The sequence below is a fragment of the Propithecus coquereli genome, unplaced genomic scaffold, assembly GCF_000956105.1.
Source record: "Propithecus coquereli isolate 6110/MARCELLA unplaced genomic scaffold, Pcoq_1.0 Scaffold25, whole genome shotgun sequence".
NCBI lineage: Eukaryota > Metazoa > Chordata > Mammalia > Primates > Indriidae > Propithecus > Propithecus coquereli.
The window spans coordinates 6,910,584-6,930,524 of NW_012148063.1; the positions used below are offsets into that span (position 1 = coordinate 6,910,584).

The following is a 19,941-nucleotide window of genomic DNA, read 5'->3' on the forward strand; positions in this document are numbered from 1 at the left end:
TTTCAAAAATATATTTTGGGGTTCAAGAATAGACAAAAGCCCCAAACCTAATTCCATAGGATTGGGTTTATACGGTAGACCAGGAAACGTCCATGGGACGGCCTCTCTCCTCACTGGGGCAGTGGCCCGGTGCTTGGTGGAATCCCTGTGGACCTTTCTTCCTTCCAGCCCTGACTTGCTGGACCGAGTGCGACAGCAGGCTGGTGTGTCTGTACTGGAGGGACCCAGGCCCTGTTTCCTGAGGTTCATGCATTCTTCTTGGGCTAACTCAGGGGAAGAGACAAAGTCCTTTCCATCCCTTGGCACAGTCCAGATTGAGGTGTTAGGCTGGTCTGGCCTCGGAGCACACAGATGACTCTGCTCAGCTGCGCTGGCGCCCAGAGAGAAGGTGTACATGGCAGTGCTCTCTTTGAATCTTGAAGGACGGGGGTGTAGAGCAGAAGGAGAACAAACCCACACGAGTGTAACAAAGGCATTGCATGCCTCCTGGGTGTCAGAGCAGGGGTGGTGCTCGGGGTCCTGGGTCGAAAGCCGGAACAGAACATTATCTTTCTTCTCCTTCGTTCCTCGCCTCTCTCCCCCTCCCTCCTATTAACTCATATTTTTGATCTAAAATGCATGTTTAGTTTTAGCTATATTTGAATAAAGGATTATTTTCTAGTGTCAATTTTTAACATGAGTTGATCGTTTTCATTGCTCTGACAGAATCTGAAGACAAAATCCTCCCTCGGGCCCGTGGTTACAGTCAATGGGTGAAAAAAACACAAAAAAACGTTTGTCACTTTAAACATATTTCGTATGTTTTTCTGATGGCTAGGGACTATGCTTAGCTTTTTATGTGCATGATTTCATTTAAATGTTATGACAATTCTGTGAAGTAGGAATAGCATCCCCATTTTATGGAGGAGAAATCTGAGATTTAGTGAGCTGGAAGTTAGGAATTGGAACAGCTGGGGTTTGAAGCTGAGTCTCTGACTTCAAGTTCATATGCCGGCCGGGTGTGATGGCTCATGCCTGTAATCCTAGCGCTCTGGGAGGCCAAGGTGGAAGGATCGCTTGAGCTCAGGAACTCAAGACCAGCTTGAGCAAGAGCAAGACCCCATCTCTACTAAAAATAGAAAAGTTAGTGTGGCACGTGCCTGTAGTCCCAGCCACTCAGGAGCCTGAGGCTGGAGGATCGCTTGAGCCCAAGAGTTTGAGGTTGCAGTGAGCTGTGATGACGCCACTGCCCTCTAGCCAGGGGACAGAGGGAGACTCTGTCTAAAAAAAAAAAAAAAAAAATTCATATAACCTTTGTCATTCTCTCCACCATCCCATCAACGTCTATTGTTAGCTTTTGATTTTCTGACAGCTTTATTGAGGTATAATTGACATACAGCAAAATACACATATTTTAAATATAAAATTCTACCCATTTTGACATATGTCAAACCTAGGAAACCAGCCCCATGATCAGGATAGTTAAGCGTCCTCCCCTTACCACCTGTCACCCCTAAATAGGCCCCTTCCTCCTGTCACTTCTCATCCCCAGGCAACCTTTGGTCTGCCTTCATTCTAGACTCATTTGCATTTTTTAGAATTTTACATAAATGGGACAATACAGCATGTACTTGTTCCCTATGTTTGAATTCTTTTACTCTGCATGATTATTTTGAGGTTGATTGGTGATGTTGGATGTATCGTAGTTCATTCCTTTTTGTTGCTGAGAAGTATCCCACGGTGTGGATGTTTATCCATCTCCTGTTGATGGGCACTTGGACTGCTTCCAGTTCGGGGCTGTTACAAAGAAAGCGGCTCTGCCCATGTGCCTAAATCTGTGTGCGGACATACGCTTTCATTTCTCGTGGGTGAATGCTGCAAGTGGAGTGGTTGGTCACGTGGTTCAGACGCTGACAAACTGTTTTCCGAATCGGTAATCACCACCAGCAGGGCATGGGGGTCTCTCTCAGTCACTAACGTCCTTGTCAGAGCTTGGTGTGGACAGTCTTAAATTGTGGCTATTCTCATAGGTGTGTAGCGGTATTGCATTGTCCTTTTAATTTACGTACTTTGAAAATGTTGGTCCCTGTCTTCTGGCTTGTGTTTTTCTGACAGGGAATCTGCTCTCATCCCTGTCTTTGTCCTCTGTGATAACACCCCTGCTCTCCTCCATCCTTTTCCTTAGAAAGGAAATTCTAAATTTTTCCTTTTTTACTTATCTAAGCAGTTGGATTGTGCTGTTCCTTGGTGTACTTTTCTTCATGTTTCTTGTGCTTGGGGTCCATTGAGCTTCTTGGATTTGTGAGTTTATAGTTTTCATTGAATTTGGAACAGTTTTGGCCATTATTTCCACAAATACTTTTCCTGTCTTCCTGGCCCCCACCCCCGAAATTCAGGGACCCCAAATATGTGTCTGTTGGGCCACCCGAAGTTGTCCCACAGCTCACCGGTGCTCTGTTCGTTTCAGGCAGTTTCTGTTGCTGTGTCTTCACAGCCACCAGTCTCTGAGGGGTCTCTGCTGCCGGTCATCATCCAAGTCTCTGTTTAACATGTGAATCTTCCATCCAGCCTCTCTGTGTCTTCATCTAGTAATTCTGTCATCTTTGATTTCTGGGCTGGTTTGGATTGGTTAGCTTTTTTCTTCATTATGGTTCATATTTTCTTGCTTTTCTGTGTGTTTGGTATTTTTGGTTCAATGCCAGACATTATGGATTGCTAGGCTTTGTATTTTTATAAATATTCTTGCCCTCTACTCTGTGATGTTGCTGAGTTACTCGGAAGCGGTTTGCTCTTTTCAGGCCTTGCATTTCAACTCTTCTGGGCGGAACCAAGGCAGCTTTGAGTCCAAGGCTAATTTTTTCCCACTGCCGATGCAGAAGTGTTCAGCGCTACCTGATGCCTTTGATTATGAGTTTTTCTCCCTCTTGTGGGAAGAGACACCATTAGTGGCCCTGTGGGTGACAGGCACAGGCCCTGAGTAGTTACTTACACTCGTGTGCTGGTCCGTGTTCAGATGGAGACACGAGGGGGTGGAGACACAAGGGGGTGCACTTGGCGGGTATCAGGGTTCTCGCTCTGCACAGCTCTCCTCTCCAGCACGTGGATTCAAGCTCCCTGCGTCTCCCTGGATGCCAGCTGTGTTCACAACTCCGGAGACCACGAGGCTCTGCTTGGGTTCCCCTCCAGGACTTGGGGCCACTAGAGGGCACCCCTTGTGGCTTCCCAGTATTGCCCTTGGTTTCCTCCTCAGGTCCAGTGTCTCAAACTGCTCTCGTGTGTGTCTACCTGCATATGTATTTTCTGACATTTTAGGTAAATCTAGTATCTGTTCTGAAGTGGAAATTGCTCAGATGATTTTAATTCAGTGCATCAAAATGATGGGGCTCATTGGCTCAGTGCAGGGCAGAGTTCTGGGGTTTTGGGTACGAGTCTGCCTCGAGACCCAGGTTGAAGGACGGCGGATCCTGCCATCTGCCCTGCTGTCAGCGGTGGTGCCGGCGTCCCCGGCTCCATCAGAAGCACACTCTGCACACCTGGAACTGCTCAGGCAGCATGAGGACTGCCTTCTTGAATTGCAGTTTACTTTCCTGGTTTCAGATTCGTATTTATGTTTTACTTAAACTTTTTTAGAACATCCTACTCACATTTTTGCATCTTTTGAAACTGTTTCTTTTAATGGAAAGTGTGGCTTTTTCTAATGAAGAGGCTGACAAGGTTGATTTTTGATGTGAGACTGAAAATTCAAATGCTCTTATGATTATAGAATAATTTATCTGTCAGATTCACCATAAATAAAACACCATTTGAAACTACTTTTAGCTTGTGGTAATTAAGATTTTTTTAATGTTTGTGTTTTTTAATATAAAAGTAAACTGTACTAAATTTTGGAACATGTAGGAAAGTGTTAAGTTAAAAGAACTTTTTAAATATTTAGAGTCTCGCGTCTGGAGATGACCATTATTAGTAATCTGGTATATTTCCTCTTAGGTGTGTGTGTGTTCTTTCAAATTGTTTTCCCCACTTTCTGTTTTAGTGGAAGACTTACGACCCCGCATTTTCCAAGCTGGAAATTTGGTTCCGATTTGTCTTCGTGGTGCTCACCTTCATCGTCACTGTGAGTGTTGCTCGCCTGACAGCCTGGCACAGTTTTGGCCAGGACGAAGCTAGTTCACACAGTTGTGACTCTCAGAGTGCAGGCCACACAGAGATGTCCCCAAACTCTTGAGCCTCTGCATCCGGTGGGCTCTCCTGATACCACCAAACGTTCTGTGTGTCTGCTGAGATGCCGTAGCACAAAAAGGAGTGATGTGGTGTCGTTTAGTAAGGGTTTCTGCATAGCGTGATAGTCATTACAAATCACCGACTTTACGTAAATTTTCATCAGTGTACAATGAAAAATGCCATTGAACCTATATGGAAGGAATTCTGCCTTATTTGAATGACCTTCTTTGGGTGCAGATATTTGGAAAATTGTGCTGGACCTTTCAGTCTTTGAGCCAAATAGAAGTGGTTTTGGAAATGGCAGGCCTTTGGCTCGTGGGATCTGAGGTTTGCGTCCCCAAGCACAGAGTAACTTGGCAGGGAAATGCTCATCCTTAGAAATAGTCTGTGAAGATGAGAATGGATAAACTGGGGAGAGAGGAAGTAAGCTTCGTTTAGTGACTTTTTTGTGGTCTGAAGGGTGGTGTCTGCCCCCATTAGCTCCTTGCCCCGGTGCTGACGGGGAGGGCGTGACACTGAGGAGATGTGCCCATTCCTTGCTGTGGGGGCCACTCCAACGGCCATCTAAGAAACACTTGGTACTTTCCCAAAGGACACAGGTGTGTGCTGGAGGCAGGGATGCACACTAGGTCTGCAGAGCTGGAGGTTGTGGTGCCTGGGCTGAGCCCAGGGCCTCAGGAACCCTAGGATGCCCCCTGGTGAGCTTCATAAATGGAATTGGAAAGGTGGCATTTCTGTCTGGGCAAGTTCTCGCTGCTTTGCAGAGGCTCTCTGCCTGGGATTCTGCTGCTACACTCTGGCAAAGACCTGGTGCTCAAGGCCTAAGTATGTTTTTAAAAAGATAAACGTGCCTGGGCCCATCAGATAACTTGGAGTAGGGAGAAGGGCCCACAGGCCAGGAGATACAGGTTGCTTAGAAAATTATTAGCTTACGTCAGATTACAAAAAACAAACAAAACAACAACAATAAAACCCTAAAATCACAAGTTATATATTGTTTTAAAGCAGTTTAAAGAGACTTCTCCCATGAGCCCAACACGCCTTCTTCAGGGAGGTGTGTAATAAACACATCCCCTGGCCATGATTATAAGCCGCGTTCTCTGGCTTTTCATCGGCCAGCCCTGGCGCCCTCCTTAGAAGCTGCTGCCATCTGTGAAAGTTGAACTGCTGGGAACATGTGGCTACTCACAGTGCCCACAGATGTGGCCCATGCCCTGGGTGAGTCCTGTGTGCTGCCTGTCTGGGGGCAGCCCGGGAGAGCAGCCTGCCCAGGTGGAGATGGGAGGGTGGCTGTGCTCTCCTTTTGCAGGAGCTGTATGGCCCTTACGTTCTCCTCCTGTCCTCCCCGCATGAGAGCAGCTTGGGACCCGTCTCACCCATGGCCCCTCTGCAGCAAGTGACCATCTTATGTCCGTTGTCACTGGTAGCCTCCAGGACCACAGCAGGCAACTCAGCTAGGGGTTACCTCAGCAGATCTTAGCTGGTGCCTAGATCATTGAGTGGGAAGACCTGCCTGGCCCGATGTGGCAGTGGGATGTGAGCAGAGGCAGTGACCGGCTGGTTTGGTTTGCAGTGCCTGTTCGCGCATTCCCTCCGGAAGTTCTCCATGCGGGACTGGGGAATTGAGCAGAAGTGGATGTCTGTTCTTTTGCCTCTGCTGCTACTGTACAATGGTAGGTACCATTTTTATTTTGGAACTTGCCCCTTTAAAATGTAAAGCTGGAAGGCATCTTGAAGGTGGCCTAGGCCCAGAGTCCCCAGCAGAGTCTGGGGGCCCCGGGAGGAACGTGCTTCCCGGGAGCCGTGTTTCCCCAAGCTGGAGCAGATGTCTGGATCGCTCACAAACAAGCGGCTGTTTGGTAGTTAAAACTTGGACGCGGTACAGACACAGCAGTCCTGGGACTTGGCTGAGGTGGCCAGGCGTGGCTGTCTGTTCTCTATCCCTGCTCCAGAAAGCACTTGCTTCCCAAGCTGCAGCACTCAGCACGCCCAGGCCTCCGGGAGGAGCTGATGGCAGGGCATACGGCGCTCTGTCATGCTCAGTAGAGCAATCTGTTCGTTGGCTTTTAGGTGTTTTGAAAAACAAAATAGCCTTTGGTTCACTGCCTTTCCTTTGGCGCTGACTAGGGAGAAACTGATAGTGAGTCTGACCTCCCAAAGAGATAGGGTCCTCTCTGCTGGGTGCTGGTGAGCCCCGTTTCCATCACACACTTCTGCCTTGTGCTTTCCAGATCCGTTCTTCCCCCTTTCCTTTCTGGTGAACAGCTGGCTCCCAGGGATGCTGGACGACCTCTTCCAGTCGGTGTTCCTGTGCGCCTTGCTGCTCTTCTGGCTGTGTGTGTACCACGGGATCCGTGTTCAGGTGAGCTGGCAGCCCGCGGCACCGTGAGGGTGCTAAAGACTGTCTTGCTTTCCAGACTCCGATGATGATCTTCAGGACGAGGCTGTCCGTGAAAACCTGTCTTCAGACTCTTATGCAATGGAAGAATGGAAATGTAGAAATAATTGGGGTATCTGTGATCTTGCTAGAAGCAGGTTTTATTTATTTCTTGCTTTTTTTTTCTTTTTTAGGGAGAAAGAAAATGTTTAACTTTCTATTTGCCTAAATTCTTCATTGTTGGACTGTTGTGGCTGGCTTCTGTTACACTAGGAATATGGCAAACGTGAGTAATTCTGTCATGTGCGAAACTTTAGTCGTGAAAGGCATTTGACAAAGGTGAAAGACCCAGAGTCTAACTGTATTTTGTGAACTCATCCAGAGAGGAGTGGTTTCTCTCAGTGTTTCAAACTTGGTAGTACCCCCTGTCCTCAGGGGACACGTTCCAAGACCTCCCGTGGATGCCTGAAACCTTGGATAATACCAAGTGCTACATGTACCTGTACCATGTGTTTCCCTACACACACACCTATGATAAAGGTTCATTTACACATTAGGCACAGTAAGAGATTAGCAGCAGTAATAACAAAATAGAACAACTATGACAATATGCTGTAATAAAAGTTATGTGACGTGATCTCTTTCTCAAAATATCTAATTGTACTGTACTCAATTCTTGTCATGACGAGAGATGAAATGAGAGGACATGAGGTGAATGACGTGGACATTGTGACCAGCCGTTAGGCTACTGTTGGCCTTCTGATGACACATCTGAAGGAGGGCATCTGCTTCAGGTGACCGTGGATTATCCAGCCACTGTGATGTCCATGACTGCGGGGCGGCTGGTGTGATGATGGGCAGGTGGAGACACTGAACAGAGGAGATTCACGTCCCCACCGTGCAGGGTTTCATCACACTATTCAGAACGGCGTGCAGTTTCACACATTGACTGCCACACTGGAAAACAATTTTTCCTTGGTGCCATGGGTGTTCCATTATGAAAATAGAATGAAAACTTTGAAAACAAAATGATCCTTTCTAATTTGATGAACAATTTGTTATTTTTTATTGTGTTCTGTGCATGAGTTACATGCAACTTCAAAAATAGTTCATGCGGTTCCAAAGGTAAACAGACGTGTGAATTATATATGCTTCTAGAGGCCCCGGGCTCAAAACTAGTGTGAGTTAAATGCAACTCACAGGGCAGTTAATGTGTTAAAACTTATGAAATATCTGCTTCTGAAATTTTCTATTTAATGTTTTCTGATGGTGGGTAACTGAAACTGCAGGAAGCAGAGCTGCAGATGAGGGGTCTGCTGTCTGACTTGAGCTGAGGAAGTTGTTTCTGCTTGTGGAGAATCCACGATTCTACCAGGCCAAGATGGCAAATGAAAAAGACCGTGTGGTTCAGATTTCTCCTTCAGAGAGATGAAGACCTCGTTGTGGGAATGGTGCTCAGGTCCACCCCAGCTCTCCACCGTCCACCAGATGTTTTAGTTTCTCCTTTTGCTGCGTCTACAAACTTTTGAGTCCTTATATTGGCTGCCAAAGTTGATCTTTATTGGTATTTTTGTCCTGTGAAATGGCCCTACAGCAGAAGCCTAGCGTGGTAACAGCCTGATTCCCCGAATAGGACTTTCCACGGGGTGGTTCCGTTATTGGGATGTGATGGAGCCCGGCATGCCTAATTTCTTTCCACGATGCCCCGCGTGACGATAGGATTTCTCTCCCATCTGCTCCTGTTCCCAGTCCCTGGTTTCCTGTCATTTCAGTGGCCCATGTTCATTTGAAAATGCATCTTATGGAAGTTTATATTACTTTTATTACTTTCTCTGTCTACTCATTTATTTCATAATGCCCACATGTGCCATTAAAAAGGTACCTGGAAAAACAGCTGTTAAACCTGCAAGGGAAATATATGGCATAGGGATTTGTGTAGTGAAATACACTGCAACTTTACAATACTGGTGAATGTGGACAGTTAGTACTAGTGTTCACTTCTTCTATGTGAAAAATGAAACAGGATTTCCCATGAATTTAGGATTGCTTTTTAAAAATCTTTCACCGTTGGTAGCAAGTAGTTTATGTTAATAAGTAGAGAAAACAAAAAGTCAAATGAGAAAAAATGTAAAATAAAAAGTAATGCTAGTTACTAATCTATAATTTTTTTATAATGTCAATTTTTAGAGTTAATGAATTACACGATCCAATGTACCAATACCGAGTTGACACTGGAAATTTTCAGGTAAGGATTGTTAATGAAGCCGAAAGACTTTTTTTTAATGCTGTGGTATAAAATTACTGAATTTTGTAACTTAAATCGTGCTGTTAACACAAGTTTACTAACTGGCTCCTTGAGAGGGACCATGGAAAGGTCCAGGGTGGAAAGTTTGGGAAAAATATGATAAATAAACTCTTTAAAGTGATGTTTTTACTCCCAGTTCTTGGTTTGTGGTTGTTAGAGTGGCAGCACGCAGGAGGATGAGGCCACTGTGGTTCTTGGTGGCCCTTCCCCTCCTGCTCAGGCGGCTGAGGAGAGCAGCCACCAAGGCTCAGGAGCAGACATAGTGGCCTGCGCCTGTCACTGAGGCAGACGCCAGAGCAGAGACGTCTTAGGTGCTGAAACAGCCTGTCTAGTCCAGTCCCTTCATTTTACAGATGAGAAAATGAGGCCCAAAGTCACGTAGACTTTTTGGAGGCAGATACAGAATCCCGGTTCCTGATTTGCAGTCCAGGGCTCTGTGCCTCGACATAAGGGGAATTCTGTCGCTGAGAGGAGTGGAAGGGATGGGGGGGAGGGGACGGGGCAGGGCCTCCCCATCGGACGCTCTGTGGCGAGGGGTGTCGTGTAGCCTGAGGCCTGACCCCCGTCGGAACCTGCTGGGCCTTCTCCATCACAGCCTCTCTTCAGAAGATGTTTTGTTTTCCTGTAACAAAATCACAGAATTGTGTGCTTTTAGACCTAAGGTCATCCAGAACATCTAACTCAAACCCCCATTTCACAGATAAGAAAACAGAGTTCTGAAAAGATTGGGACTTGCCCAAGGGTTCCCAAGGTGCAGCCCTGGGTACTTTCTTTGATGCCACCCTCCCATAAACAGGGTGGGGAGCCAGGGTGCCCCAGGGAGAGACACAGCAGTAGCCACCACGCTGTTGGCACCACCACGTCCCAGGCCTGTGCCAGGAGCGTGGCGTGTGGTGAAGGAAGTTGGGCTCTTGCTCACCTGATAGACAAGGGCTGGGGTGTCATCCTGGGGTGAGCTGCCTGTGCTCACAGCGGGGACCGAGGGGACGTGCAGTTACCATGTCAGTGCATTGGATACCCTGAGCTGCACACGAAGGGCACCCTGAGCATGAGTTAGCGCAACGAGTCTCACTGAGCAGCACGCACGGTGGGTACCGTGGGGGAGGTTTGAGGTGAGGGTGGGTCCTGAGTAGGGTGAGAGCCATTCTCGTTCTGTGCCAGCGTTCTCAGTCCCTCGTGCAAATGGCTCTCCTGCCCGTGGCGGGGTGGGAGGAGAAGAGTGCCCAGGCCCTGTTCTTACTCAAGCGCCGCCTTGCTTCATTCTAGGGAATGAAGGTCTTCTTCATGGTGGTGGCAGCTGTGTATATTTTATACCTTTTGTTCTTGATAGTGCGGGCGTGTTCTGAGCTACGTCACATGCCTTATGTGGGTAAGTGCCCCTTTCGGAATCGGAGTCGCTCCGTGCAGGGTGGGAGTGACTCTGTGGGGGGAGGAGTGCTGGAGTCTCCCAAGCCCAGCACCTTCCCTGAGCGGCCAAGGACTTGTCTATTCTCATAGGCCTTCAGTCCCTGGAAGCCACAGCAGGCCTAACTGGGTAGCTCTGGTCTTTGGGGTAGGAGCCCGGGGTGTAGCGGGGCCGTCACAGCATCCCGAATCCTGCCAGGGCCGCACCTTGCAGAGGAGCCGGACAGGCTGCGCTCTCAGTCCCGAGTTGGGGCAAGTCACCCTGATCTTACAAATCCTTTCCCTGATTTGTATCAGCCCGAGGATGGGGTGGCCTCACTGGTCACCCTCTGTCCCTGGGGAGGGGCCAGCATCCCTCCTGGGCTGCAGGCAGAGCTTCAAAGTCCGGAGAGGAAGGAGGGACTGTTCAGAGAACTCAGCTTCATTTTTGTCTTTTAAGATCTCTGAGATGAGAGTGGAATTTACTTCTAAGGTTTTTAATAAGAATGTTTCTTTGTTTTTCAGATCTCAGGTTAAAATTTTTGACTGCATTGACTTTTGTAGTGCTTGTCATTAGGTAAGAAGACTTTATTTCTTGAAAGAAGCAAAACTGGATTTTTATATCACTGCCACGAATATCTGTCCTCTCCCTGTGTGGAGTGAATTTCAGGCTACTTCTAGCGTGAGGTCAGAGGGCCTCTTACTGTGGGCTGAGAGCATGCATTTTTGTTGCCCGTGTCCAGGGGAATGGTGGGGATGTCCGCTAGAGCACGCTTGGCCTGTGCTGGGGGGTCCGTCCTTGCTCTGACACCTGCCATGTGTGGAGCGTGCAGTTGCCATGTCAGTGAAGTGGATACTGGGAGCTGCACCCGAGGGGCACCCGGAGCATGGGTTAGCGCCACGAGTCTCGCCGAGCAGCACGCACGGTGGGCACCGTGGAGGGGTCTGAGGTGAGGGTGGGTCCCGCGAGGATGGAGATGTGTGTGAGGGAGGAAGGCCAGAGCCCAGGCTGAGGGGGCCCCAGGCCTCTCTGGGGACTATAGGTGGAGGAGCTGAATGGGCCTGGGAAGTGGTCTCTTTGAATAAATTCCAGATCGTTATTTGGTTGTTTATGGTTTGTCTTTTTCTCTTAAAATCAAAATCCAAAGGGGAAAAAAATCTAGTTTTCCATGTTTCTTTTTTGATTGTTTGGGTGGCACATAGTGGATGTTGGCCCTTTTCCTTGACGGAAGCTGCTTCGCCGGGCTTTCCAGTCGGCCGCGGGTCCCTGCCCCGGGGAGGGTGCTGACTCCCGCAGGCATCCACCTCCGTGCGCCACCCCGTGTGTGTGAACGCAGCCGACTTCCACAGGAACTTGAATTTCGTTTGGCATCTGAGTTCACTGAGAGAAACAGTGTGTGAATTTGAAGTGTTACTTACGCAGTCTCTGTTCAGTGCTTGGCGCCCACTGTCCGTAACTCCTCACACGCACGTTCTCTCAGTGGCGCACACCAGCGTGCACACGCGCTTTCTGTCACACACACCCTTGCCTTCACCTTGCAGCTGCCCAGTCCCCACGTTGGGAGCTACTGTCCCTACAGTGACCTCTGCGTCATCTGTCTTAGAAGTTGTCATAGTTTTGTGATCTTTCTTCATGCGGGTCTCAAGGGAATTCGTTTATTTGTCCCACAGAGGAAGACCGGTGACAAGTAAACTAATAGCCTAAGTGCTTTAATGAAGACAAAAAAGGGAGATGTGACAGTGGCAGGGGGAGCTGGCTGCTTTAGCCGGGTGGGTAGGGGCGTGTCTTTGAGGGGGTGACGTTTGGCTGGGGACCTGAGGAGGAGCCCTGCAAAGCTGTGGGGTGGCCGTTCCAGGCCACGAAACGGTGGAGACAGCAGCCTGGGGTGAGAGTGAGCCTAGAGTCAGAGGGACAGCGGCATCCTAGAGTAGGGGCCGTGGGCGTGGCGGGAGGTCAGGGAGGGCAGCAGGCCACCGAGAGGAGTCAGGCGTCGTCCTCGGTGGTGGAGACCACTATAGGGCTTCAGCTGGGAGCTGAGGGATCTGGGCTACATCTCGACGGAACAGTGAGTCTGGCTGTGTGGGGGGAGCGGCCCACGGAAGCAGGTGGAAGGTGGGTGCAGGCCGGAGGCTGTGGAGTTGCCAGGCAGAGCTGGTGGTGGCTCCAGTGGCCAGTGGTATCAGAGTCTTCCGTTGTCATCCACAGCAGCAGGCGGCAGTCTGAACCTCAGGTGTGCTACCTCCTTCACTGTGCGAGTTGCTGTGCCCAGGGAGGGGGGATTGTTAATATTAAGAAGCAGCAGGCTTCCCGCGGGGGAGGTGGTGCTTTGTTGTCGGAGATGGTCTTGAAACTGGCGCTAAGGGAGTGAGAGAAGGAAGGAGAACATGCGGAGGGGCTGCTGCAGGGCCCCGATGAGAGAGTGTGGTAGGGTCCTTGCCAGGGTTGAGGGATCCTGTCCCTCCAGCTGGCTAGCAGTCTAGCCTTTCTAGATCTGAGGCCAGAAAACCAGACACAGGTTTTGTGTGCACGCATGTGTGTTTGTGTACGTGTGCTCGTGTGTGTGCGTAGAGGTTTCCATGGAGAAATCATAGTGAATAGGCTGCAAGCATCACTGGGGTGAATATAACAGATCACATAAAATGAGCATCCTTTCTTTGCATATTTTTACATGTTGTCTCTGCCTCTCTTTTTCCAGCATTGTCATCCTTTATTTAAGATTTGGAGCACAAGTATTGCAAGACAATTTCGTAGCAGAACTGTCAACGCACTACCAGAATTATATCCTTTGACTTGGAAGAGCCCAGGGAACAGGAGTGCCCTCTGCTTGCAGTGGTTAGCGTTTCAGGTTTGAGACTAGGAGAAGACAGGTCAGTTGCTCATGCCCCGTCGTCAGAGGCCTGTCTCTGCTGAGAGGTGCCTTGTGTATTCTCGTTGGGCCCCACCTGGCCTTGGGCAGGGGCAGCTGTGCCCGTCCTCTGCGGTCAAGAAGCCGGATGTGGCAGTGCTAAGCAGGTCCCTGCAGTCATTTACTAGGTGGCAGAGGCTGGACCCAAACCCAGGTGGGCCGGCACTCTGGAGCCGTTCTCCACACCACACTGCCTTCTGTCCACACTGCTGTCCGTGCAGATAAATGAAGTGCGGTCATGATCCCACATCTGGTGTCAGTCTGGGGCCACCAGCTATTTTTCAGCAGGGCTGAGGAGTGGCCAAAGGGCTGCTCTGAACGCCCTCTCTCCCACCAACAGTGTCTCTTTCACCATCTCCCAGATGTATCCAGATGTAGTTTCCACAGGGCTGTGACATTACAGGTTGAGCCCGTGTGTGTAGGGAGGGGCTCATAAGATACCAGGCCCCCTTGGATTCTCACTGTACCCGAGGCCAGTGGATCAGGGTTGTTGCCTCCCAGGGTACCCATCCTTGTTCGGATGTATGAGAGGTCACGTGTCTGCTTTCTCCTCCTCCACGGTTGGGACGCTTAGGGCATTAGTCCTTTACGTCTGGGTTTCTTGCCTTGGGACCCCCTATGTCCTTAGAATTAATGCATGATTTTTCAATTTCTTGTGACTGAATTTCATACTAAGCTTTTATGAGATTCTCAAATGGGTGTGTAACCCGAAAAAAGATTAGGAACGACTGGTTTGGAATTTGTTTCTAATTCTTTATTTTGTTATCGTGTCTGGACAACTTGATTCTTCATATGCCAGTGGTGTTCCTGCCCTGTGTGTGTGACTTTATCCCATCTGGCCCTGCCCTTGGTGCTGGTGAGAGCACCGCCACCTGATGTCTCGGGATCCGGGTTCTCACTGATAGGTGAGGTCACAATTCACGTGTTATTTACTGTGACCTCTGCTGTGGGCTTGAACTGTAGATGCCCGGCATCTGGGTCTAGTTGGTGGTAACCACTGGAAAGGGCCACTGATGGGAGGAGCGTCCAGGCTGGGGGCAGAGATGCCACCCGCTCTGTCCGGACATGGCGTTCCTTCCCTTGACTAGCAGCACCAGCCGAATTCTTATCTTTCTACGGCTTGTTGAACTTTTATCTCTACACCCTGGCCTTTGTGTATTCTCCATCGAAGAATGCTCTGTATGGTAAGCCACCCTGGGGTCTGGGTTGCTGGCCGGGCAGCTGACACAGGAGTCTGTGTCCTTCAGGACCCACTTACTGGGTTTTCCATTAATGGGGGCACCATGATTCCCAGTGCTTCCCTGTGGGTAGAGAGAGACAAGGAACATTTCAATGGCGAGTTCTAAGTTTAGACAGAGCACAGCTACATTGACGCTGTGTCATGTGAACACTGCACATCACGAGTGCATTTGTTTCGTTAGTGTGTCCTAGCACAAGCAGTGTGTCCATCAGCTCCAGGAAAGAAAGTCTGTTGATGACAGACAGTCCCCAACTTACGCTGGTTCCGGTTAGGATTTTTTGATTTTACAGTGGTGTCAAAGCAATATGCATTCGGTAGAAACCATACTTTGAGTACCCACACAGCCATTCTGTTTTTCACTTTCAGTACAGAATTCAATAAATTATGTGAGATATTCTACACTTTATTATAAAATAGGCTTTGTGTTAGATGATTTTGCCCAACTGTAGGCTAATGAAAGTGTTCTGAGCACATTTGAGGCAGGTTAGGCTAAGCTATGATGTTCTGTAGGTTGGGTGTATTAAATGCATTTTCAGCTTACAATATTTTTGACTTATGATGGGTTTGTCAGGATGTCACCCCATCCTTACTAGTGTTGTGGCTATTCAAAAGATGGCCAAAACATACCCCAAAAAAACAAAAACAGAAAACATCCCCAAATCCCCAAACAACCCTCTTGCACAGGGAAGGAAGAGGATGAGGACTCCCTGGAGCATAGGTGGCACCACCCCCTGATGTTTTATGTCGTGCTCAAGCTTTCAGAGCACCTTCATGAACAGGGTCGCATTTGAGCTTTGCAATTTTATGATAAATGTGTCATTACTCCCATTTTACAGATGAAGGAACTTAGAAGCAGCTGCAGGTCCAGGGACTGGGCAGGAGCAGGCAGGGCAGGTCCACACCTCCTTGGGCCTGTTTTTTGTCCCCTCCTGCCTGTGTGGGCAGGAGGCAGCTTGCGTGCACGTGGGCACCGGCGTTCTGCCTGCTCTTTCCTGCAGGCCGCCTCGCTGGGTCTTCACCACATCCCTGCCCCGCCGGCCATGCTAGTCCCACGCTGTGGGTGAGAAGTAGACTCCTGAGATGATGCGGTCAGGCTCACACAGAGGGTGGTAGAATCTGGAATTTGAATCCAGGTCTTTCTGACTCCTGTCCTTTTTCCAGGACAGCATCCTGCCTCTCCAGGCTAATAACATAAAGTGCTAAAAATGCTTTTGTTGGTTTTCAGAGTCCCAGCTGAAAGACAATCCTGCGTTTTCCATGCTCAACGACTCTGATGATGATGTGATTTATGGGTAAGTCGCTGTCTCGCTGCTTACTGAACGGGCCACTGTCTAAAACTATTTTCAGCGTGGTGTAACATTTACCTGGGAGTGTCGCGTGATGTGTTGTTTCCTGTGTTCGCATGGTTCAGGCTTAGATTTAGTGGTATTCCTTCTTGCTGAGTCCCCACGGGGCGTGGTGAGCACAGGAAGGACGTCTCTCTCTGTACTGGGGGCCCTGGCGACGGAGGGGAGTGGGGGCAGGAGTGGGCAGGACCGGCTGCGGTAGGAAACAGAGAGTGGAGCTGTGAAACGAGTTCTTGCTAGAAGGGTGTGTCATTGCGAAAGACGAGAATAAATAAGAGCTGTCAAAAGTCAAGTGGTATCAAAGGTCCCTTTTGTGACAGGAGTGACTATGAAGAAATGCCTCTGCAGAACGGCCAGGCCATTCGGGCCAAGTACAAGGAGGAGTCCGACAGCGACTGAGCTCCTGGCAGGGCTGCGCGGTGGCACGGCGCCCGGACCTCTTCCTTTGGTGACCATTTCCTGACCTTCCCATACCTGCTTCTATTCAGACTTTCCTTATGAGCAAAGATTTCCTGGTCCTTATTTGTTTACATGTTTTTAAAAGGAGAACCAAAACTGAGGCAAATTTAATGTTGGGCCAAATTTATCGTCAGGCTGGCTACATTTATTTGGGAAGATAGGTGTGGATAAGAAGTTTAAATAGCCGAATGCTTCGTAAAAGACTTCAGATGAGAGATCGCATGTTTTCAGTGGTGAGAAGAAAATTACCCTTGTTTTCAGTGGAGTCAATTATGTACTTTTCTTTTTTTAAAATTATTCACTAATTCTAAGTTCGTGGGCAGCCCCTGTGACTAGGTCCACAGCAAGTGGCATCACTCTTCTTTCTTCCTTTCTCCCTTCCCCATGGTATTGGGTTTTTTGATCCTTTAAACTCTACACTCAAAGGGAAGCCTGTTTCTGTGGCTGTCTCGGGGGAAAGTCCCTCCTTGTTGCGGGGCGTCTGAAAGGATTGGCAACTTGCGATGAAGCGCGTACGTTGTGACTTCTCCGGGGAATGGTGGATGGCCGGGTTCCAGCCCTTCACTGTCACCAAAGCAGAAGTAATAGTGCCGTGGAGCTCTGAGGAGGGTTTGATAGGTTGAATAGGGAAAGGCTAAGATAATTAACAAGCTACCAGCTCCCGTGAGGAAGGTTTTATTGCCGCGGTGTTTTGCAGGGACCTGTGTATGCCGGTGTGCTTACATACACCACTGTGACTGTGAGAGGACTTCCCAGTGGTTGGGGTGGGCGGGAGGGGAACCATTACTGTGCCGATAAATAACAGTTTCTGCAACTCTTGAATATGAAACCCCATAGAGCTTTATTTTTTTTAATAAGAGGTAAATGAATGATTTATATAATATTATACATTCTTTATTGCCAAAAAGTTTTTTAACTTCACTTTTGGAAACTAGATGAAAAGAAAGTAAAACGTCTTAAATGGCTTATGGAAAACATCTTTGGGTAGAAGGTAACTTGCTTGGAAACCATTTCCTGTCCTCCATGAACCACATGGGAGTGAGGTAAGCTCCTGCTCTGTGGAAGAGTCTTTGTTGCTGCTGAATCTGAGCATCATACACAGCCCTGGAGAGTTTGCAGTTCCTTTTAGTCAGGGACTCAATGTAGAAGTCTGGGATAGACGCCTCCTTTGCTTTCCCCTTGACATGCACAACGTCTGTAACTATTAGCATATATAATTATTGCCAACCTGACTGATGCCATCTTGGCCAACAGAGGTCCAAAAGAGAATTGTTGCGCTCTGCAAGCAGTACCTACATCTCTTCATCTATGCATTGACTCTCAGATGACCATTCAGAGCTACAAATTATTGTCCACTTTGGTAGTGCTGGGACCTTAGAGGTGTTCATGAGAGACTATTCATTATGGCTTCGTATCCTTCTTTTTAATTTAAACTTCAATGGTAATGTACCTTTAATATGGATTCTATTCACATTTGTTTTGAAAAACCTTGTAAATAGGAATGTTTGGATTAAAACAACTATTATTGCAAGAGTAATTCAAGGTTTACATGATTTTTACATTTACAATGAATATGTGATGACTTTTTTTGATTCTGTGTACTCAGAGGTATTGAAAAAATTTTCTGTTACCAAATTTTACAACTTCTAATACTATAATTTTTTATAAACTGAAGTCTTGTGCTGATTAACATATTCTAACATGTGATATAGTTTACAAGTTTTAATCATTATAAAGTAGTTGTTCATGATTTGGAATGCTGTTATTTATCAGTACATATAAAATAGTTGAGGCATTTAGCCATACACACAATGGAACTGTTTAGAACTTGTCTTTGTCCTATGGTGTAATTATAAACTAATGACTAGTATCTTCATACATTAATTCTTCATGACCTCAATGAAATGAAAAATACGGGATTATTTACTTTTTGTAACTAAGTTGGAAACAAAAAAATTACAACAAAAGTACTTAAGAGGGGAAAATGGTTCTTTATTAAATCATGAATTTTCAATTTCTCTTCCCTGGTGTATCATAAATATCAACATATTATTAATACATATCCATGTAAAAATTTGCTTAAAATATATAGCATTTAGCGTGTAGAATATGTGCCATAGGTGTTAGGTTAAAACACTAAAGTCTGCCAGAAACTTTTGACAGTAGCAAGAGAATTGTTTTTCTTAGGGGATTAAAGTTTCGCAAACTTAAATTATAAATTCAAAGGGCTGACTTTAGTTCTTTCATAGTAATGGCTTGAATAACATCATCTTTGGGATATTTTTTTATACTGGTCCAGTCTAGGGCAACCTGGAAGATGACCAGAAATGTTTCAGTTTCCCAAGGGAGAGCTTCATTATCCATATGGATAATAGGTCCGCTTGATTTATTATTAAATCATTACAGCAGTGAAGTGGTGCCGTTTTCTCTCCCTTAAGCCCCATTGGAAAGGTGAGAGAAGGGGATATATATAAACATATATTCAAAGTTTGTAAGGTTATTACTGTACATAATTATAGATTACGATAAAAGTTTAGATATACATTATGTAAACCCAACCCACTAAATGGGCAGGTTACAAAGACAAGTGTCACCAGCTTCAAGTATTTCATTAACTATTTACTGAAGGTACAGTAGGTTCAATAGATTACTTTATGTGCTAACTTATTTCCTGAATCTTTTTCACAGGAAAAACACAGATGCTCATAAAAGGGATAATTAAAAGAGAAGTCTCTATGAACATTTAGTAAAGACTAGACTTAAAACACTAAAGTGAATTTGTATTTTGAGGGTTTTAGAAACCAGTTGCCTTAGAGGTTAGACTTTTGAAAAAAAGACAGAATTCTTTTTTCCAGGCCAAAGGGAAGTTGCTTTTGTCTGTGACATCGTGTTATGCTATTTTGACTTGACATGTTAGATATACTGGTAACTATACCACCATACTATGAAACAGAAGGATTTTCTGCTACTGAAAACTGCCTTTTTACAAAAAGACTGTACATATTTGTAAAATAAAACACTAAACTTTAAGCTCAGAAGGGAAGGTAGAGCTATGTATTTAACTGTGGGACTGTCAGTGGAGCACAGTGGCACCTGAGCAGAGTGGGTGCTGTAATCAGTCGGGCACAAGTGAATAAATATTTATGGCAAACTCACGTTTTGGGAATGGCTTCATTCTGACACTACCTTTCTGGTAAATGTTAATAAATTTTTAATATTCAGTTCTTTTATGTATCTTGGCTTGTTTGCTCTTTGTGTGTGGAGTTAATATGGCCTTTCAGACATGAGTGTCTGATAAAAGGTATTTAAGAGACAAGAGCAGGGCTTTTTTCATTTCAGCAAGTAGACACGGAAGTGTCTCTATTGCCATGTCTGCATGGCCTGGGGAGGAGGTGGAGATGAAGACAAGACCGGGGTTTGGGGCCCGCCTCCCTACTTACGTGGATGTGTGACTTTAAACCAATCTGACAACCTCCAAACACATTTTCTGATTTTAAATAACTGCATAATGGCTGCGGACACAAAATGAATGATTGTGAAAGCATTTTGTAAAGTACTAAAACAGTTTGTAATTGCTACTGAAAAACAGAACAGGGGATTAAAAGTTGTGGTGTTACAGCTTTGGGCCTAGAGTAAGTTAGAGCTCCCCTGGCTAAAGGAATAGTAATCAGCTTGCGCCCCGGCCCACCGCCACCCCTCAGCCTCTAGAAGAGGGAGCTTAAGAA

The 19,941-nt window shown here is 47.0% G+C and overlaps 1 protein-coding gene across 1 annotated transcript in view; it reads left to right on the forward strand.

The window, feature by feature from the left end:
- Positions 1-19,046, forward strand: part of LOC105812415 (transmembrane protein 181) — a 47,172-nt gene extending 28,126 nt beyond the window's left edge. Inside the window, exons 7-17 of the mRNA XM_012646854.1 lie at positions 4,013-4,093; positions 5,774-5,873; positions 6,432-6,562; positions 6,772-6,863; positions 8,765-8,822; positions 10,149-10,251; positions 10,791-10,842; positions 12,962-13,044; positions 14,266-14,355; positions 15,637-15,703; positions 16,078-19,046. Coding sequence (XP_012502308.1) covers positions 4,013-4,093; positions 5,774-5,873; positions 6,432-6,562; positions 6,772-6,863; positions 8,765-8,822; positions 10,149-10,251; positions 10,791-10,842; positions 12,962-13,044; positions 14,266-14,355; positions 15,637-15,703; positions 16,078-16,156 — 936 coding nt within the window. The 3' untranslated portion in view covers positions 16,157-19,046. The remainder of the gene's footprint in view (positions 1-4,012; positions 4,094-5,773; positions 5,874-6,431; positions 6,563-6,771; positions 6,864-8,764; positions 8,823-10,148; positions 10,252-10,790; positions 10,843-12,961; positions 13,045-14,265; positions 14,356-15,636; positions 15,704-16,077) is intronic.
- Positions 19,047-19,941: the final 895 nt, after the last annotated feature.